This window comes from Anthonomus grandis, chromosome 2, assembly GCF_022605725.1.
Source record: "Anthonomus grandis grandis chromosome 2, icAntGran1.3, whole genome shotgun sequence".
NCBI classification, from domain to species: domain Eukaryota; kingdom Metazoa; phylum Arthropoda; class Insecta; order Coleoptera; family Curculionidae; genus Anthonomus; species Anthonomus grandis.
The window spans coordinates 21,305,074-21,328,257 of NC_065547.1; the positions used below are offsets into that span (position 1 = coordinate 21,305,074).

At 33.3% G+C, this 23,184-nt stretch overlaps 1 protein-coding gene across 1 annotated transcript in view; it reads right to left on the minus strand.

Annotated features, from left to right (window-relative positions):
* LOC126750124 (uncharacterized) overlaps window positions 1-23,184 on the minus strand; it is a 72,074-nt gene that overhangs the window by 20,037 nt on the left and 28,853 nt on the right. The window contains exons 10-19 of the mRNA XM_050459631.1: window positions 23,065-23,127; window positions 22,945-22,992; window positions 22,838-22,876; window positions 22,753-22,782; window positions 12,150-12,194; window positions 12,049-12,093; window positions 11,934-11,984; window positions 1,702-1,749; window positions 1,599-1,649; window positions 1,473-1,532 (exon numbers count right to left, since the gene is read on the minus strand). Coding sequence (XP_050315588.1) covers window positions 1,473-1,532; window positions 1,599-1,649; window positions 1,702-1,749; window positions 11,934-11,984; window positions 12,049-12,093; window positions 12,150-12,194; window positions 22,753-22,782; window positions 22,838-22,876; window positions 22,945-22,992; window positions 23,065-23,127 — 480 coding nt within the window. The remainder of the gene's footprint in view (window positions 1-1,472; window positions 1,533-1,598; window positions 1,650-1,701; window positions 1,750-11,933; window positions 11,985-12,048; window positions 12,094-12,149; window positions 12,195-22,752; window positions 22,783-22,837; window positions 22,877-22,944; window positions 22,993-23,064; window positions 23,128-23,184) is intronic.

The window sequence follows — 23,184 nt, forward strand, 5'->3', positions numbered from 1 at the left end:
GATGTTTGACAGTTACTTACGAATGCTGTAATACAATGTAGTAAAATGTTCCTCAAAGTGTTTTTTTGTTCATTCCTTCCATGCGTAGAACTGGTTACTAAAATATCCCTTAAACTGGATATTACAATGTGTTAGTTTATGATCGTTTTACCGATCAAATTTTAAGAGAGTATCAATTTTTTAACAGGTGTCATTTTTGATCTGAATATATTTTAAACCTGAATTATAATTTTTAAATACAATATACGTTAAAATATATCATTAATATTTACTTAATAAAAAAAATACCGTACCGTATTTTAAGATAAAAATTCAAGGTTAAATTATAAGGAATTTTTGACATTAAAATTAACGAGTCACTTGTTTTGGGTATTATATCACTTATATTAAATATCAATTTAGAAAATACTATCTCATACGCTCAAATATTGAAAAGAAGAAGAAAATAGACTTATTCAGATATTTAAGATATCTGAACTTAAATTTCTAACCAAACCTTATATTATTCGTTATATTTACTTTAATGTAAGTTCAATAAGTCTTAAATACAATAATTAAATTAAGGTTTAATAGATACCGCGTATTAATCCAATTATAATTCATGCCAATAACGAATCCAGTTCTGCAGAGATGGATAGTGATGCTAAATAGGTAAGCATTTTTGGACGTAAAAAAATTTGGGTGCAAAATTATGCATATGTAGTTAACTTCACTTATATTTGATTTTGGAAGACTAAAAAATTCCACTTAAAATATCATTATTCAGCGGAAATTTTTGGGCTTATCGAAACAATTATCAGCGGAGGCAAGTATAACAATATTCTATTGCAGCACGGCCACGACATTATTTTATACCTGTGTTACAACAAACCACCCACTATTTTTTCGAATTTATTTGCATGTTTTACTCAATTTAATTTTATTTATTTGACAATTTTTGTAATAATTAAAAAAAAACTGTGTAAAAAATATGTGTCATTAAATCTAATCATGAGTTTTACGTGACTCGATAAATGTTTTTGTTGGTTGTAAAATAACATATTAAATTTACTATATATATTAAGCCAGAGAAACAAAAATTATATGCACGCCAATGCCTTATAAAGAAAACGTTGCGTGCTAAACGTTTTTAGTTTTTATACTTGTCCAAGTAACTTCACCTAAACACTATTATAAAAAAACTTAATTGAAAATATTAAGATAACTTATTATATTACCCACCCGTTTTCACCCGGTTCAATACATTTTTTTACGGTCGCTTAATATTTGGCTTAATAATTCTAAATAATTCTAAATAATTTTTGTTATATATTAAACAAGATAAAAACATTACAGAAATAGTATGATTTATTTTAAGCCTACTTGCGATTATGGTTTTTGGATCTGCATAAATATTAGTAATTTCTAATGAAATCAATAATAAGACATATTTAATACAGCCTATTTTATGGCATGGATCTATTGTTTTTTACCTTTAGCTGTCTCTTCTCCTCTATAAGTTGCCATAGTATTAGCTACATTTGTTGTCGTTGCTTAAAATTTAAAAAAAAAGTTCATATTTACAACTTTACATTTATAGTTTTTGGTCTTAATTTTACCTTCATTGATTACATCATTTAAATGGTGTTGTGCAGTATTTCGTACAACAGCTAAAAAATGTTTGTTATATCAAACAGTTTCTAACATTTATTTCTCTATTACCTTCTGTTAATGATTCTACAGTGTAACCATTAGTAGAACTATCGTTTCCTTAAAGGAAAAAAAATATTTAAATATATATGTAAACTGAAAATAAAATTTAAAATATATTTTAAATTTTTTTTATATTTGGAGACAAGGTGTCCTGTATCGCATGTGCGATCACAATCCAATTACCATGCAGATTTATTGAATAGTAAAGAGTATGATTTTTTGAGTATTTCGGAGGCCTGGTTAAATAAAAATATACCTTCTAGTATGGTTTGTATAAACGGATATAATCTTGTAAAAAATGATAGTCAGTCAAAAGGTGGAGGTATTTGTTTTTAAATTAAGGATTCATTTTCGTTTAACCATCTATCTACATGATTCCACGAGAGCTTAGAACAGATTTGGATTGAAGTAGACATTAATAAGAGAAATTACGCCTTAGGTTCCTGATACAGGCCACCACATAAGAGTTTTTCCTAATTTATAGATGTTTTCGAGGATAAGTTGTCAGAATTTATATTAAATGTCAATGAAATTATATGTGGGGGTGATTTAAACATAAATTTATTAGACTTAGATAGTGCACATTTCAGCATTTTCTGATAGCGTGTCTTCTTTTAGTTTGAGTCAACTAATTGGTAATCCTACTCGAGTAACTGCCACATCCTATTATCTTATTAGATGTAATATTGATTTCAGAAGGTCTTCAACCTGAAAGTTTTGTCACCGTTGATGTCGCCATTTCAGATCATTTTTTGGTTTATTGCACTCTATTTTTAGATAGTAACAGATCTGACAGTAAAACTGTGAACTTTAAAAGGAATTTTAAACGTATTAATGAAGACTTACTGAAATACTTTTTGGATATTTCACAATTCGATAATATTATTTACTTGAATGATATAAATTTAAGAATTCAATATCTTAATAAAACTATACTTAATATTTTTTATGTGCTGCTTAAGGTAACTTTCAAAAAACCTAAACCACTCTGGCTGACAGATAATATACAAGCAATAATTAAACTAAAGAATAAAGCATTTAGCAAATGAGAAAAAGAGATGTCTTAAATTTACAATTTATAATTTAAATTTTTGTGGAAGAGATTCTCGACACTTCTCTAAGGCATTTGATACTATAAACCATGAACTATTTTCTTCAATCTTAAATTTTATTGGGTTTCAAAGCACGCAATTGTACATTTAATGGATTATCTTTTAAACACATTTTAGATTGTTGAAAACATTATGTGGAAGATCATAATATGGCACGGTCTGTTGTGGTGTTCTACAAGGCTCAATTCTGGGCCCTTTAATCTTTAATATTTATACTAATAACCTCACTAATTGCCTAAAATTCTGCAAGGTACACCAATATGCCGATGATACACAACTTTATTTTTCTTTTCTTCCATCTGAATATATTAATGCAAAGAAAGTCATAAACGAGGATCTAAATACTTTGTTATCATTTTCAAATCATCATAATCTTCTTATTAGCCCATCTAAGTTAAAACTTATGATTTTTGGTAGAAACAAGGAAAGTGTTGAATCTTTTATAACCATAAGTATAGGTGATGATTCTTTATCTTGTGAGAAAGTTTCAAAAAGTTTAGTATCTGGATGTCGAGTTGCGCTTTAAATTCCATATTAAAACCTGTCTACAAAAGGCATATATCGCACTAAAGTTACTTTATCCTAACAAGTATTCACTATCGTAATCTCTAAAAATTAAGCTGACTGACACTTTAGTTTTGAGCCATTTTAACTTTTGTGATGTGGTTTAGTCACCTTGTCTAGATTTTACTGAAGTACAAAAGATTCAACGGGTACAAAAATCTTGTTTAAGGTACATCTATCGAATTAGAAAGTATGAGCCGGTCTCTCATAAACTAAAATACTGTAGCTAGTTAAATATGGCGAAGAGACGCAAATTACATTCTTTGGTTTTATTTCCAAAAATTATACTTAATAAGTGTCCTCCTTACTTCCTAGGGAAGATTAAATACCAAACAGACGTTCATAACTTAAATTTAAGATTTAAAGGGTTAATTACTTCATCACCTCACAGGACCAGTTTTTTTCAGCGATATTTCTCTTATAACTTTTATCAGCTTTATATTGACATTCCTATAGATCCATAAGCTTTATCGGAGGCCTCTTTAAAAAAAAAAGGTAAAATTACTGCTTTAGTAGCATGGTGTTTGGTTACGTCTTATGTGATGCTTCGATCAAGGTTTATAATATGTATGTATGTACATATGTATTTCTTTTTGTACGTTTTGCTTAGTTTAGTTTTTTAGTGCGGGCAACAGTAGTATATAATATTTTTCAATTGTATATTTGTTTTTGAATTCTTTCTTTTTTCGGAGTCAGACTTGATCTTTGTTTTAATTGTTTTTGCCTCCCTTTTGTAAATCAATGACAAAATTAATATTATATATATTTATGTATCGGATTGTTTTATATGATTTATAAAATAAGCACATTATTATTGTTATTATTATATATATTATATTATTATATAATGAAGAAATTGACAATTTATTTTTTAAATATCAAAACAAATTTATCTAAAACTATTACCAACCAGCTAAGCAGTGACACTAATGCCATGAACTTCAAAATGTTCATGACATTAGTATCACTGCTCAAATAATAAGGAATGGCTTACATGAAAATAATATTTACGCTAAACCTCTCATTAGAGTTCCTTTACTATCCGGTGGAAATCGCAAAAGGAGATTAAATTGGGCAGAAAAATATCAAAATGAGCAAGAGCGTGAATGGAACATGCACATTCATTTTTTTTACCAATAAATCAACGTCCCAATTCTAGAATTCGTAGGGTGTAGGAAACACCTTTAAAGTGGAAACGCTTCTTGCTTGCAAATCGTTGCAAAGATATCCAAAGGCGGAACTTTGATAGTTTGAGTTGAAGTTTCGTTAGTTTTCGGAGTAATCTGGTTTCTATTAAAGACTCTCTAACAGCAAACAAATATCGGGATAAAATTCTGGAGCCACCATTATCCATCCACACGCTACAGATTTGGTGAATATTTTTTATACTTACGTACGACCATCCACATTTTATTTGCATATTGCAAGAACCGACAGAAACTTTTTGAAGCAGCACAATATCATTTAGGATATGTTGAAAAAGTAAATGTTTATAATTAATAGGTTAAGTGCTACAGGTTTTTTGGCCTAAACTTTGGCTGAGTCCAATATATTTTGAAATTAGATTGCAAAGATAGAGAAAACCGAATGTGAAAACCGCACGTAAAACTGCATTAATTATGTTATAAGTCTCTATCTCGCTTAACCTGTTAAACAACTATTAACTTTTTTTGCTCTATAAATTAGAGGATTTAGGACCGTACTTAACGTAAAAATATTTGCAAAATTTTAATATTTTATAACACATTTTTATAAAGGCCTATTTTTGTTAGAAATATCACACGCTTAAAATTAATATATCTTTAATATCTTTAGGAATACAATAAGTATTTCTATACTTTATTCACTAGCGCACTAAATTATTTTATTAAAAGGAACTCTATAAATATTTCAAATTTAACAAAATTTCTAAATTTGTTTCATTAGGAAAAAAACGAAAAATAAAAACAGTTCCTCCATACTCAATGCCAAGGTACCCAAATCTTCTCAGAATTGTTGCTTATTCGTAGCGAGATTTTTAACTTTACCTTCTTTAAGCCAAATTACATATTTACATATATATATTTGAAAAAAAATTAATTATGCCAAGTTTAAAAAAGTTACGGAATGTAAAATCAAAATGTTGCTGGTGGCGTCGCGTCGTCTATCATATAATATCAGGTGCCGGTGGTGGCTTGTAACATTGTATCGGGCCAGGTCTGACACTGGTGTCTTCCATCATTTTTAAGAAAAAAAAACAAGAATAACCACCTTACTTTATTTAGAAAAGGAGTTAATAATGTTAGGAGTTAATGATGTTAGGAGCATAAAAATGTTATCTCAAAATATATTGGACTCAGCCAAAGTTTAGGCCAAAAACCTGTAGCACTTAACCTATTAATTATAAACATTTACTTTTTCAACATATCCCAAATAATATTGTGCTGCTTCAAAAAGTTTCTGTCGATTCTTGCAATATGCAAATAAAATGTGGATGGTCGTACGTAAGTATAAAAAATATTCACCAAATCTGTAGCGTGTGGATGAATAATGGGCTCTACAATTTTATCCCGATATTTGTTTGCTGTTAGAGAAGTCTTTAATAAAAACCAGATTACTCCGAAAACTAACGAAACTTCAACTTAAACTATCAAAGTTCCGCCTTTGGACATCTTGAACGATTTGCAAGCAAGAAGCGTTTCCACTTTGAAGGTGTTTCCTACACCTTACGCATTCTAGAATTGGGACGTTAATTAAACCTTGATTTATCGGTAAAAAGAATGAATGTGCATGTTCCATTCACGCTCTTGCTCATTTTGATATTTTTCTGCCCAATTTAATCTCCTTTCGCGATTTTCACGGGATAGTAAAGGAACTCTAACGAGAGGTTTAGCGTAAAGATTATTTTTATGTAAGCCATTCCTTATTATGTGACACTAATGCCATGAACATTTTGAAGTTCATGGCATTAGTGTCACTGCTTAGCTGGTTGGCAATAGTTTTAGATAAATTTGTTTTGATATTTAAAAAATAAATTGTCAATTTCTTCATTATATAATAATATAATAATAATAATAATAATAATAATAATAATAATAATAATAATAATAATAATAATAATAATAATAATAATAATAACAATAATAATAATAATAATAATAATAATAATAATAATAATAATAATAATAATGTGCTTATTTTGTAAATCATATAAAAAAATCCGATACATAAATATATATAATATTAATTTTGTCATTGATTTACAAAAGGGAGCCAAAAACAATTAAAACAAAGATCAAGTCTGACTCCGAAAAAAAAAAAGAATTCAAAAACAAATATACAATTGAAAAATATTATATATTACCACTGTTGCCCGGATTGCCGGATTATTTCCATTTTTGTTTTTTTCTGATGCATTTATGTATTCGTTGGGGAGGGGTGGTGCGACGAAGTGTCTTGGACCCTGAATGTGTTCGGTGCGGTAAGTTAAATTTAGTAGGTCAGTAGTCAGTAATAAGAGCAAACTGATTGTTTTAGCTGTTAGTTTTTTTTGTGACAGTGTGTTTCGATTATTTGTAATTGTGGACGTTGTGTGTTGATTTTTAAAAACTTCAAAATGTTTCGGCCCTGGGAAAAAAGTTAGCGATCTGGACAGTGACTTAGATTTCGAATGTTCATTTTTCAGTTTTGAAGAAGCGAATGGAGTGAAAAATGCAGGAGAACAAATTGCTAGGCGTACAAGTCTTAGTCAGGATGCAAAACAAATTTGCCTAAATGTATACCAAAATTTATTAAACGACCCTGAGTTTAAAAGTTTTTATTCGACAATAGCTAAAATGCAGGAAAAGCTAGAAGAAGAAGCTAGATGCAGAAAAACTAATGGAACTTAGCCCAGCTACTGCTAAATTGCTTAGGAGTATTGTCTATGATAAGTATAGACGCAGTTGAGGTGCCAAGAGATAATTAGGAAAACCCTGTGAGAAAAGGAGCAGCACTACTCAGATACAACCTTAAGGAGGCATTTGAAAAAACTGGGATTCAAGTTTAAAGTAATTAATAAAAGGGCAGCCATAATGGAAAGCAGTAGGATTGTCAAATGGCGCATTCAAGATTTAGAAAAAATTAAAAAAACCTAGGGAGGAGTCTAAACCAATTTATTATTTGGACGACATATGGTATGACACCCATGATACTGCAAAAAAAGGATGAACTGATGGTTCTAATCTAGGTAAACTAAAAGATGCACCTCCAATTCGAGGATATAGACTAATAATTCTTCATTGTAGTTCCAAGGATGGTTGGGCAGAAGGGGGCCTTAAGTTGTGTGGAAAAAAAATTGAGGAATGCAATGTTGATTACCATAAAAATATATAGTCAGACATATTTGAGTCATGATTTGAAGAAAGCATTATTCTTAAGTTAAAAAAAATAGTGTGATTGTCATGGACAATGCTTCTTATCATTCGAGACTAGTGGAAAAAATCCCTAATTAGAAGCAGTATATCCAAGACTTTTTGGTAAGGATTTGTATTTTCATGAATCGAACCCCAAAAAAGAACTACTTGAAGTTCTTCATAGCAAGTTATGGGAAAAGCAATATAGGATCGACCAAATTGCTGAACAGCATGGTCATACCATTTTAAGATTACCTCCCTACTATTGTGTGTTTAATCCCATTAAGTCGATTTGGGGACAACTCAAAAGGAGCATTAGAAGAAACAATAAGTATCCAAAATTTGATAGCATGGTCCTAGAGGTTATTAAGAAAGATGTTAATCGCATAGGAACAAATCTGTGGACAAAAGCAGAACGAAAAATAATTAGGTTCGAAGAAGAATATAAAAACTTACACCACATCATATTAAATGGGCGAGACCGGTTCATCATAAATTTAAATGAAGAATCAGATGATAAAGAAGAATATCTGGAAGACCAGGATTAGCTGCAAGGATTGGGTCAATCATTTAGTTTTAGCATTAAATGACAGAGAATCTTTTCACGCAATTCGAGAACCACAGGGCATCCTGCTTTGTCAAATATGGTGACAAAAGAAGTTAAAATATAATTTCTAATTGCACAATGTACCAAAGTTAATATCATGTAACCTTTTTTATATCGAGTTAAAATCATGTTTATACCAAAAGTGTAAAGAAGTACTACGCAAACGTTGTAGGTTACGAAAACCAATTGCCAAGTCAAATTAAAAGTGTGGCAAAAAATGCTATTTTGATGTCAGCTTATTTCGTTCCCGTTTGTATGTGTCAAAAAAGTGTATTCTCAAAAATAAAATTAAAACATTTAAACCAAAATAATAAACATTTATCTAATAAAGTAATCTAGAGGCGGCACTGTACAACGCAGCGGCGCAACTGGCACGCGTCTGTTGCCTATGACAAGTAACATCCTGGGGCCGTATTTTTGAAACCATGCGAGAATCTTCGAATGCGAATAAAGTCGAGCGGCAAAATTCGCACACGAATTAAAAAGTGCATTTTTGAACAGCATTCGAAATTTCATTCGCATGCGAACATGAAATGTAGTGGCAACGTAGCAAAGTCGAGTGCTATTGGAGGCCGTGTCAACCGGGATGAAGACGATAAAGATTTTGTAACCTAACCTAAAATTTAAGTTTAAAAACATCAGGGAATTTTGAGGTTTTTTCATGGCGTTTCTTGGGTTTTTGCGAATTTACTTTTTTTTTAATGAATTCAAATAATAAAAAATATTGCGGTTTTGTGTCGAGTGAGCAAAAGAAAGAACCAATTTCATTTATGGAAGAGCACCCGGAATTAAAGTCGGGCAAATTCACTCAAAATTTTCCGGCTAAACCTGCACAAGCCTTGTGGATAAAAGTAGCGGACAGATTACACAGTCCCTGGAGCACATAAAGAGCACATCAATTCTATCGTAATAGGTTTGCTTAATCTATATAATTTATTAAATTGAGCATCTGAATACATTTCAAATGGGTCAAGAAATAAAGAGTACATCCTATTTCTTCTATCTGATAGAGTTTCAGTCTCTTCCAGTGCATCGACGACGTTTCTTTGCACAAGAATGTTTAATCTTGCCATTTGATTATTGTTTTTTTTTCAATAAACAACAAGAAAACACTACGAAAATACTTAACCAACTCACAAACTAAAAAAAAAACAAAGCTAGTTTAAAATCAAAACAAGACAAGTGGCAGAATCGCACACGAACTTTGAAATTCGAATGGTATATACCCATTCGAGACACCGCATGCAAAAAAGTTCGCATACGAGGCGGTCAAAAATACGAATATCGATTTTTCGTGCGAAATCCTCTAATTTCGTATGCGAATCAACGTCGAATAGTTTCAAAAATACGGCCCCTGGACTGCGATTCTAAAATTACGATTCGACACGATTACTCTATATGACTGATTCTAAATAAAATTTTCAATGGTGAGTGTCTTGCGGATTGCCTAGTTTTTACCGATTTGTCGACGACACGCTTGGGTATATCGTATGCACCAGACGATATATCTTCTTTCTTATTTAATACGTGCATAATGTGTCAGCATCAGAGAAAGTAAAAGCCATATTTTAGCGAGTAAGCGGCTATAAGCGTCTTTAAGACATCTCATTCGAGCGATCAAGTCATGACACCGTATAAGGCGCTTTAAGCGTTTGTTATTTATTATTTATTAGCGGTCTCCCGAGACCGCTAATAAATAATCTCTAATAAAAATGCAGAAAATAATAAATTATCAAAAGAGCGAATAGATTTGCAAAAAATACAGTGAAGAACGTAAAGGTGAGGTTGGGCAGATATTTTTTTTAAATTGACTTTTAATTAGTTGGTGTTTATTTCTGTGTGAAAAAAATATGAGTGAGGTTATGTTTACGCCAGTAACTTTTTTGTTTATTGCATTTCCTCTTGATCTGTTCCTTAAAATGTATAAGATCGGATTTAGTTAGTTCAGTATTTAGACTCAAAACGTTTTGAAAACTTAGACAATGGGGTGTTTTCATGGTTTAGGTCAGCCTCCAAAGCGAATGCAATACCGATGAAAGGTATAGCTAATATTTACTAATTTAGACTGACAGCTGTTAGACATGACGTCATTCGAGCGCAACCATATGATGACGTAACGCTTAAGACATTGTAAGGCAACCGAGTAAGACGCTTACTCGCTAAAATATGGCTATAGTTACCATTGAATGGGCAGTTTTAGTATGTCCAGATTTTATGCTACAGATTGTTACCAAAGCATTGGACAAGATTTTAAGTTTGGAATTAGCGAAACTACTGCAAGTCGTTGGATCCATAAAATTACTGAAATTATTGACAATCACCGTGCTGACCGATTCATTAATTTTCCCAAAGACAATAGATGAACAAGTTAATAAATTAACATTTATGGAGAGATCCAATTTCCCTTCTTCCAATTTGGTATAGGTGCTATTGATTGCACCCATGTTGCTATATTAAAACCAAAAGTGAATAAACACAACAAGTTTTTGTGATTTTTCATGAATTCAATTATTATTTCTCTACAAGTAGTGGTTTGCACATTCAACATTTTATTATTTTAAAGAAATAATATGGGTATATATTTAAATAAAAACACATGGAGGCCAAAAAAAAATTAACAAAATAAATAATGGTGTTTATCAATAGAAAAGACAATTTGACATTTCTATCTGTCAATATTAAGGAAAATAAATATATACCAAAAAACCTAAATCAAATCGAATAATGAAATTTAGAATCACCCTTCTCGTCACGACTGAGTCGCGATCGATGTCATGATTGGATTAAGATCGAGTCGTAATCTTGAATCCCAGCCCTGTGTTTAGCTCCGCCACAGATGTATATAGCTCCGCTTCGCTCTCGTGCGGAGCTATTTACATCTGTGGTGTGACCTCTGATATATCTTGCACTAATCCGGTGAAATTACGCATTTAACTAGAGCGCGGGACTCATTTCGCGGACTGGAATAATTTTTTTAGATACTTTAGGGTAGTAAGACTGAGTTCAGTGACAAATATATTGGCATTTATATACATGAATTAAACACTGCTCAAATTTCTAAAATGACCGTATTATGGTGGTGCCAGCGGGCGAGATCAATCAGAATCTTAAAGAGATGGTGGCTACTATATCGTATATTTTTATTTACCGTTAAATAAGCTTTTTTTGTGGGAAAGTACACCAAATGAAATATCCTATATACAGCCGATCAACAAAAATCTTGCATGCGGAAATCGATGTTATAATCTTAACTAATATATCTAAGTCACATGTTACAATAAGGACGTTTCTCCTACTTTTCTACTTTTAGGCGATTTCAACATAAAGATGGCCAAAATGTGTGGTGTGTTGCATTTTCCCTATTTGCGACAACCGCAAGTAGGAAACCTGGGAATCAATCGTCGTTCTTTCTTCAACTTAATGCTTAACCTATAATTTCTGTTACATAATAGATATATAATAAATATTACTGTTACGAATATAGCGATTTACGAAAATACTAAACTTAATTTAATTAATTAATAGGAAATAAATTATTCGGTATTAGAAATCTGTAACATCAAATTATTATTATTTTACCTCTACCTTTTTTATCTTCATAGATATGTGAACTAGTTGATAAGTCTTCTGTTGTCTCTTAAAATAAAAAAAAAATCTGTTTATACAAGTACACATTATTAGTCCTAAATCTTAAGTTTACCTTGATGAATTACTTCATTTAAATAAGAGTTTGTTGGTACAATAACTAAAAAAATTAATATTTGACTAATTTCATATTAAAAAGTATATTTTATGTCTTACCCTGGGTTAATAAAGCTTCAGTAGAATCATCAATAGAAATAACAGCTGAAAATAAATTAGATTTAAAGCGAGCGTAGAGAACAAAAATTTCTAATTAGGTTTTAATTAGTTTTCATTGAGGTTTTCATAAGAATAAATGTTCATAATATATGGAGATACAACTAAAGTTGTACCCCTATCTACAGGGTGTTTATTTAATATTGCGGTGCTCGAATGCGGCTAAATCTCTAATCATTCTCAAGTAAAAATAAACATTGTAATGCCTATGAAAAAATGTGTAATTTTTCCTTTAAAAACAAATTTTGAGAAAACGGTTAGAGATAAAGGCTGTTGGTATCAAATTGATGATAAAATGATGCCTGGATGGATTTTGGTTATCCCGTTTAAAAAAACTAAATCTTAGAATTTCGAAACATGAATTAAGCCAAGAACATAGATTTTTCAAAAAGTTAAACGTCGGTGGTAAATATTAAAATTTAAGTGATATAGTGTTTTTCGTAAAAATTTCTTTAAATTGTTAATAACGAGGTAACGTCGCATTTTAGGGCAAAACATTTTTAGGGTTAAAGAGAGAGTCAAATGAGACTCCCACTTCGGAAAAAAAAATATAGGCTGTTCCATTTCTATTTCCATATACAGTGCATTCGTAAAGTAGCGGTCAAATTCAATAAAAATGAAATGGACCGTTTCTGAAAAAAACGCCCGAACCTGTCGATTTTAATATTTGGTTTAGGTTTTTTTCTACGTGGAAATTAAATATACAGGGTGAATTTAAAAAAAAGATATGACGTCATCAATATGTTTTTTAAATGGAAACCACCATTTTTTAATGCAGAATCAGAAAGTATTTTGAACGAAAAATGATAAAATAGATGATAATAAAGATGATAAAGAAATATTTATTCAAATTAAATGTTCAAATTAAGCATCGTTAACAACCTCACAATAACCAAGAGGATTTAAAAAATTTTTTTGAACGTTGTCAATGACATCTGGAGTAATATTTCTAATTTCCTGGCGTATTTGTTCGTTTAAATATTTTAAGCGCGCTGGTTTAGTGACATACACTTTACTTTTTAAGTATCTCCATAAAAAGAAATCAAGGGGAGTTAAATCTAGCGATTTGGGTGGCCATTCAATGAACCCTCGTCTACCTATCCAACGATTTGAAAAAACTTCATCTAGATAATTGCGAACGGGTAAAGCATAGTGTGGCGGGGCTCCATCTTGCTGAAAAAAAAGATCACGTTGGTGCATGTCGGGTTCTTCCAAATCCGGATACAAAGTTATCAGAGCGGGGATAAGATCATTTTAAAGAAAGTCCAAATACCTCTCACCAGTGAGAGTATCATCATAAAAATAAGGTTCTAAAACTCTTCCTTCCACTATACCGCACCACACATTGACTTTTTGAGGGTGTTGTGTATGACATTCTGTCAACAAATGAGGGTTTTCGGTCGCCCAGAATCGACAATTCTGTCTCTTCACATGGCCGTTTAGAGTAAACGTTGCTTCTTCAGAAAATATCCGTTTTACAAAATTATTGTTATCATTACATAATTGCTGCATTTGCCCACAAAATTCATTTCGGCAATCAAAATCATCTTCCGATAGCTCTTGAAGTAAGAATATATTATAAGGGTGGAGCTTTGCTTTTTTCAATACTTTATGATCGCGAAAAATTAACATTAGAAGCCGTACCAGAACAGAACGTTAAGCTTATCTTCTTCAGTTATTGAAGCCCGACCAGCTTTTTGACTATCGCGAATATGCCCGAATTTACAAAACTTTGCTTCAACTCTTCTTATCATGCTTTGGCTAATAGGCGACTGATTAGGATGAGTTGCATTAATCAACTGAACCACCTCCTTTTGAGTACTCGACATATCTCCGAAACTATCTTTCTGATTCTGCATTAAAAAATTGTGGTTTCCATTTAAAAAACATATTGATGATGTCATATCTAAGATAAGGTAAATATACAACAATTTGAACTTTTCTAATTTCCTTTAAACTAAAACAATTTATTATTAAGTTAGAATTTTCATTAAGTCGAGTTTGTTTCTTATGAAAGCTAAACACTTCTTGGGCATAAAGATGTTGGCTGAGAACCCACGTAATCGACTGATTTATTTACACATTTACACTACTAAAGACTATTATTTATGACTACTAGAAATATTTATTTAAACCCTATTTATTTACTACTATTTATGTCGCGCCATTATTCTGAATTGTCAAGTAGCCTCCCCGATGCGGCTCCTTATATTCTCGGCTGACCAGGATTCCGGAAGATTCGCGAACCTTCCAAGCGTCTCCAGAGACGTCGTCCAGTGTACCCCCTTGTGCCATTCTGAAATAATAGAGAATAACTGTTATTCATGGTGTTTCCAAACCGTTACACTGCCCCCTCACTAAGCTCATGTTATTCCGAAATGATTTTAAAGATGGCGTGCGTCGACATTGGTAGAAGGTTCCCCTCTTGCAACTAAACCTCTTGTAGAAATAACAATCAACACTTTTCATCAGGGAATGACGCTGAAGCAGCACACCCGAACTTGCACGCCTGTAGAACACCTTTAACATTCTGCGAATTATCCTCCGGTCCAGGTTATCGAGTCCGCTTGCGAATTGTTTGTGAATTGCTAGACTTCTCAGATCCTTGGAAAACATTTTTTTCTGTACAGAATACAAAGCGTTCTAAATGGTAGAACAATAAAGTAACCAGGCAGAAGATCTTTCTAACAGTTTCTTCATTCGAGGTAGCTCATGAATTTATACAAAGTTTTTACGGAAAATCTCAGCTATTCCTCCAGCCATTTGTAAGTTATTAGCCATATAATATGCCACAGCTTACTGAGCTAGAGCAGTAAATAGGTCTTTTTGCACAAGGCCCGCCATACTGACTCTTTTAGCGTCAAATCATCGGACCATGAATTTATCGAATATCAAATTCGACTCTTATTGACGGTCATGAGCCTTTGCCATCTTTTTATCATCATCTATTCTTTTTTTTTGAGGCCCTTGTTCATCTTTTTAACAGCCTCGACCTTAAGGGCTTGTGCAAGTGCACCTATTAGCTAGATAGGTGCGCTGGTAATAAGTACTACCTCATTTCACCATTGCGGAGTGCATCCAGGAAATCTTGGATTACCAAACGTTCCGTATACTTCTTATTTTTCGGGGGATATCTTTGCACTATGGCAGGAGCAACTCATCTTAAGGCCAATATAAGCGCTGTAATTGTTGTGTCGAGGTTCACTTTATCTTCTTTGAAGGATCACCCATGAGGGAACTAAACTCTCCTTACTTTATCATGTATTTATTTAATTAAAAGTACAAATTGTATGCTTTTATGCTTCCTACAGCCTAAAGTTATAAATTCATTCGTGAACGTGAACGTAACGTGAGAGAAGCGAGAAGAGTCTATCTTTTTGACAGGACCGCTGCAACATCAAACCAGCGCACTTCAGTTATTGGCGCTGTTGTCGCGTTTTTCACTAATTCTTATTTACTGAGACGGAACATGCCGCCCCCGTTGAAAAGTCCTACTTTTCAAAACAAGTATACTATAGTACTATACAATAGTACTAAAGATAGCTAGAATCTATGATAATATAACATGAAATAAACGAAAACATGGATTCTTAATTTTACATCATTTAAGCACTTTAACGTTTATAAGTCTTCCACTGGTAGAACACAAATCTTCGATAAGGATCTTCTTGACGTTGTCCCATTAGCCAGGCGAACTGAAACAACCCTCACGACGTTGTCCGCTCCTGGGTGCAACTCCACAATCCGCGCCATAGGCCAGCGCAAGGGTGGCATATTGTCCTCCACCAAAACCACAAGCGTGCCCACCTTCACCGTGTTCTCGAAGTTTTTCTTCCACTTCCTGCGTGTCTGGAAATTGGCCAGGTATTCTTTCGACCATCGGGTCCAAAACTGTTGATACAGCTGCTGCAACCTCTGATACCTGGGTAATCTGGATACGGGAATGTCTCGTACATCGGCTTCAGGAGAACTGGCTAAAGAATCGCCTATGAGGAAGTGGGACGGTGTCAAAGGAATGTAGTCATTTATATCATTAGAAATCGGTACGAGAGGACGCGAATTTAAACATGCCTCGATTTGCACTATCAAAACGCAGTGACGAATTGCCCAAAACTCTTTTTAAGTGAAACTTCGTTGATTTCACTGATGCCTCCCACAAGCCTCCTACATGGGCTGATCGCGCCGGTATGAAATGCCATTTTATTTCGTCCCGTGCCAAAAATGAGGTAATCGTCTCATTGTGCGCTTTGCTATTTAATAGTGTATAAAGTTCCATAAAATAATTGTTCGCTCCAATGAAATTGGAACCGTTGTCCGAATATATGTCGCTAGGTTATATATATGCCGCGTCGAGAACAAAATCGTTTTAACGCGTTAAGAAAGCTATCTGTCGTCATATCCGTTACTAACTCCACGTGGACTGCTCGCGTCGCGAAACAAATAAAAATACATATGTATGTTTTAATTAACTTACTTCTGCGTAATGTACCCTCTTTGACATATATCGGTCCCGCGTAATCTACCCCACAATTCGTGAACGGTCTACTTGGTGTGACTCCTCGTGAACGCGGTAGAGACCCCATTAAAAACTTACTTGGTTTTGGAGCTACGCGGTAACATCGTACGCACTTGTGAATTATTCGTTTAACTGCATTCTTGCCGTTAATTGGCCAAAATTTTAGTCGAATAACTGATAACGGGTTTTGAACACCCGCGTGTAGGTTTTTTAAATGTTGCTCTAAAATAATAAGGTCAGTCAACTTATGTTTGTAAGGCAAGATTATTGGATGTTTCTGATAATAGTCTATATCAGAGTTTGTCAATCTACCTCCTACCCTGAGAATGCCATCGCTATCTAAAAAGGGGTGTAGACTGAGAATCTTACTATTACTGCAAACATTTTCCAATTTTTTAAGATTCGCGATTTCTTGCGTAAAACATTCACCTAGTGCCTTTCGAACTAAAAGTAAATCAGACTCATGTAGCTCTTCGACGGTTAATACATCGGAAAAAGCTTTTATTTTCTTTAATGTGCGATTTTTAAATCTACTAATATAAGCTACCACTCTACGTAATTTGTTCATAGTCGAGAACTTGTCAAAAATATTTATATCATTTTCTAACGCTTTACTCGCAACATTTAACGATATTGCTTTTATTTTTAACTCAGGTAAATTATCCATCATATCTAAATTTTCATCGAGCACACAATTTTGAAAACCGTGTCTTAGAAATTCGGGTCCGTAAAACCATATTTGGTTTTCGATTAGTTCTTTTGGGTCCAACCTACGTGAGATAATATCTGCAGCGTTTTCTTCACTTTTGACGTGCCTCCAATTTCCTATACTAGAAATTTCTGTAATCTTTGCAACTCGGTTAGCTACAAAGGTCTTGAGGTTACATGGTTCAATTTTAAGCCACGATAACACTATAGTCGAGTCCGTGAAATAAATAGTTTTACCAATGTCAATATCGAAAATTTTCCTAATTTTGTATACTAACTCCGCGAGTAAGTGCGCTGCGATTAACTCTAATCGAGGTAAAGTCTGTTTTTTAATAGGTGCTACTTTAGATTTTGCCGTTAGAAGTTGTATTTGTTTTTCGCCGGTTTCGTTTACAGAGCACAAATACACACATGTACGCCTTTTCAGAACTATCGCAAAACCCATATAGTTCGATTGTCGCTGGATTAGAAACCAAAACTTGACGATTTATTTCGATTTTATTTAGAAGAGGAATTTGTGAAAGAAATTGTAACCAATATTCTTTTAAATTGTTGGGTAATTCCTCATCCCAATCTAATTTAAGTTGCCATAATGTTTGAATAAGCAACTTTGCGTTTATTATGGCTGGGCCTATAAGTCCGAGGGGATCGAATATTTGCGATATAACAGAGAGTACTGAGCGTTTTGTAACTTTATTATTGCTAATTTTAACGTTTACAGAATATTTTAATATATCCCGACTTGCATCCCAAAATATCCCTAATGTTTTAAGTTTTTTCTTGTCGTGAAATATAACTAAGTTTTCTTCTGGTTTTTCGGTTGTCTGTAAAATATAGTTTAAAATTGACCTTTCGTTAGATGACCACTTTTTTAAGTTTAAGTTGGCCTGAGATAAAACATCCGTGATTTCGTGATAAAATTCTATTGCTTCACTAATCGAATTTACGCTTAAATATAGATCATCCATGTAAAGCGAGTCTTCAATAATTTTTGAAATCCTGGGATATTTTTATTTATTTTTTATAGCAAGCTCTTTTACGCACCGGATCGCTTGAAATGGTGCACTTGCCGTCCCATACGTCACCGTATTTAGTTTGTAAACTTTAATCGGTTCATCGGGATTCGTTCGCCATAAAATCTGTTGAAACTCGCGTTCGCTAGGATCGATTAAAATGCATCGATACATCATTTTAATGTCCGCGCAAATAACATATTTTCTAAGTCTTGATCGCAAAAGAATCGAGAATAGATCTGATTGTATCGTCGGTCCGGCTAAAATCATATCATTAAATGAAACACCGGTTTCACTTTTCGCGCTCGCGTCGAAAACTACTCTGCATTTTGTCGTTACCGAGTCTCTTAAAACTGCAGAATGTGACATAAATAATGATTGATTTGCGATCGATTGGTCCGAGTCTAAATAACATTTAAAGGTCATGTGCCCCAAAGTTTCATATTCGTTCATAAAAGCCGTGTATTGATCCTTTAAGTTTTTATTTTTATTTAATCGCGTTTCTAAGTGTCTGAATCGTTTGAGAGCCACTGATTTAGATTCGCCTAGTTCGCCTTCAACATTTTGATTGAACGGGTATTTTACGATAAACGTTCCGTCGGTACTGCGCGTCGTCGTTTCTTTAAAATAGTTTTCGCAATATTGTTCATTTTTTGACAATATTTTTTCATTCGAAAATTCTTCGAGTTGCCAAAATTTCTTTAAAGATTCGTCTAAGTCCCGATTCGTAATTTTCGCAAAATTACAAACTGTTTTTTCGTATTGTTCGTTAAAACTTAAATTCCCGCTAAAAATCCATCCTAAACAGGTTTTTTGTAGGATTGCCATATTATTTCCTAGTTTTATTTTTCCGCTTTCGAGCAATTCAAAAAATATGCCAGCACCGAGTAACGCGTCTATTTCCTTTGGCACATTAAACTGTTCGTCTGCTAAGTTAATGTTTTTAGGGTAATTTAATAAGGACTTATCAAATTTAAAAAGTGGCAATTTTTCTGTTATAACGGGTAAAACTACAAATGATAAGCCTATCTGAAAAGTATTAAATCGCGATTTTATATTTGTGTAAGCACGATGCGAGATATTCGTTACGATTTGGTTAACTCCAGATAAAGGTAAATTTATTTCTTTACATGATAAATTTAATTTTTTACATAGGGATTGGCTAATAAAATTTGACTGGCTTCCCGAATCGAGTAAAACATTGCATTTATGCTAACACCCGATATTGTCGGCAATAAATATCGTTGCAGTCGATAATAGGACGTGATTTTTATTAAATGTCGAGTAAGAAATAGATTCATCAGACATTCTTGGTTCATTTATTTCATTATTATCGTTCCTATTTACATCCTTACAATTAAAACCATCCATACTGCAGAAACTATGAACGCCCGGCCTGATTTGATCCCTCATGACATCAGCTCGTCCATCCGAGTCGCGTGAATCATCGAAGTTTCTTATTTCTCCATCTCTTTGATTTACTTCGCCGTGTCTTGACGGCTGCTGCGCTTGCTGCTGCTGCTGATTTTCCCGCTGCGACGTCATCGGCGTGGCTTCGGTTTCTCTCCGTCCGAAGTGGCGCTGGTAAAAGGAAGTGTTGCCGTTGTGAGGCGGAGGTTTTCTCGTTGCGGGTCGATACTGATCGTTATGTAGAGATGTGTTGTGTTTTAATTCACATTTCTTACACCCGCTGGATTTACAATCGAATTTTGAATGCCCCGGTATCAAGCAATTCGTGCATAACCTGTGCTTTTTTACTTCGTTATATTTTTCGGATAACGATAGATTTATAAAGCGAGGACAGTAATAGATGAAATGAGTTGTTTCGTGGCAAATATAACATTTGTTTTCGAAGGCATTCGGGTTAGGGGTGGAATAAAAACACTTTGGGTTGTTTATATATGTTTTCTTTTGAGGTTGAGGATGTGTATTTTCGCGATTTGCCAATTTTGTACTGTCAAAATTAATGTTAATTGCCTCAAGCGTGAATCTTTTTTTAGTTAAAAATTCAGTTAATTCTTGCAAAGTTGGTAAACTGTTGTTCGATTGTTTATTTTCCCATTCTCTTTTACTTCTGTCATCAAGCTTTTGTAAAACGATGGGAATTAGAAGCGTGTCCCAATATCGCACGGGTAATTCTAACTTTTCAAGGGCCGTTTTATGTTGGTGTAAAGTGTCGAGTAGCTTTCGTAGCTGGGCGGATGATTCTTTTACTACGTTTGGGAGATTAAACAAAATATTATTTACATGGTGATTTATGATTGCCCTTTTATTTTCATAGCGGTTTCTCAATAAATCTAACGCGATCGTGTAATTTACCGCGGTTACGTCTAAAGAATCAATTAGTTTTAGCGCGTCATCTTTACAACAAATCTTTAAGTATAAAAACTTATCGATTTCACTGAGGTCGTGTCTATCATTTACCACCGAATTAAAAACATCTATAAACCCATACCAAGTCTCGTACTTTCCATGAAAACTTGGCAACCCCAGGTCTGGTAGTTTGGCTACAGCGCCCGTGCCCAATGCCAACGTTTGATGAGGTTGAGGCGTTGCCAAGCCGGAAGAATTTATTTTCGCGCGTTGATTAAATTCGGATTCGGATAAAAGTTTCTTCGCGTACGAGATAACCCTGTAAAATTCAGATTCTGTGTCTAAACGGTAGTCTTTTTCTTCTGGCAATAAGAACTCTAACCGTGTCTGAATCCGACCTAATTCCGAGAAGTCCTCTTCAACACTCTTTAAACGCGTTTCGATGTGAAATATTTCGTCTTTATATTCCCGCAAAAAATTAGAAACCCGATCTAATCTTTCACATATTACCTCACGTGCGTGCTTATATTCCTGAATTTCATCATCGGCAATGGTTATACTTTTATTTTTCTTACCCATTTTTGGCTCGATTCTTGTCAAAAATGGCTCTTCAACTCGATAATACTTTCGTGTCAATATGCCAAATGCTTAGGCAAACGAGATACGCCGTGTAAAATCAACAACCGTTTCAAAAATTCGTGTAAATTAACAATATACGATTAATATAAATACATACGTGAAAAATCGAGTGATTTGGCAACGTCGCTTGACGCTCCGATTACGTGTACACACAACGAGAACAAGGAATTTTTGCAAAATGGCCGAGTCAATAAAATTATGAAATATACGAATACCAATTTCTAACTACATAATATACTACGGAAACGAGAATAACTACGAGAAAATACGTGAAAGAAGGATTAACGTGAAGGATAGGCTGGATAGGAAGCATAGAACGATCTAACCTTATTCGTGTGTCGAGATGCAGGCTTCACATTTTTCCATTCGCCGCCAATGCATCCGCTCGATTAAACCAAAATGTTGTGTCGAGGTTCACTTTATCTTCTTTGAAGGACCACCCATGAGGGAACTAAACTCTCCTTACTTTATCATGTATTTATTTTATTAAAAGTACAAGTTGTATGCTTTTATGCTTCCTACAGCCTAAAGTTATAAATTCAGTCGTGAACGTGAACGTAACGTAAGAGAAGCGACAAGAGTCTATCTTTTTGGCAGGACCGCTGCAACATCAAACCAGTGCACTTCAGTTACTCGCGCTGTTGTCGCGTTTTTCACTAATTCTTATTTACTGAGACGGAACAGTAATGCTTTGTTCTTGGATGAACAACCGTTTGCTCCTGCAGCTACTTCAAACTGAGGCTGATAAATATTTTATAACAGTGCCATCAAATTGAGGTGGTTTAAGGCTCATCAGTCCAACAGATTACGTATTGCCACAGACTTTGTTCTTACTATCAACTACTAAAGGCTTACAGCGCAGCGGAGTATACTATGGATTTTATCCCAGAGTATACTACGGTGAACTTTTCTGTTTTTGATAAATTACTTCAGTTTCCAAAATGCGTTTAATTTCAATATTTTCCAAATAAATTTTCTAATTTTCATTTAATTGCCTTTTACTTTCTGTGACCTCTTACTAAACCACTTTAATGTATGTTTTTTTTCCGTTTTCTTTAAATATAAACTTATAGCATACACCTTTTCATAGAAAAATCTGAAATACAATATAAAAATTTTGAAATCGAAATAACACGCATAAAATAAATCGACATCAAAGATTTTAAATCCGATCTGCATCCTATTTTTTGAAAAGAAAATATTTGTAATTATGCTAATATTGGAAATATACAATTTGAATATGAAGCACATAAATATTTTGATATGTTCAGACTATTCCGACCAGATTGAAAAAAAATTGATTATTGTTGACGGCACATATACATTTTCGTTATTTATAATAGTTAAACGAACTTACGTTTATTTCCAGTTTCGGTTGCCATTGATGCTGAAAAATAATTATATGAAGAAACATATCGAAGAAAAAAATATATTCATCTTACTTCCAATTATATCAGTTATAGGGTTTGCAGTTAAAACTTCTAAAAGAACAATGATATAATTAGTAAGAAAATATCAGTTTATGTACAGAGGATTCTTATTGGTTTACCGTTAACCACTAGATTATTATCTACGTAGATTACTGTACCATCAGCTCCTAGAAAACATAATATAATCATTTAAATTTTATTAATAATAGATTTTAAAGACATAATTAAAGAAACTTTACCGACTTCATCTTTAGAGATTGGTAGCACAGTAAGTCTATTAAAACCTAGTAGATCCATTGTCACTTAAAATGAATTAGTTTGATTATATAAATATAATTTGTGCCCTTATATTTATTTAC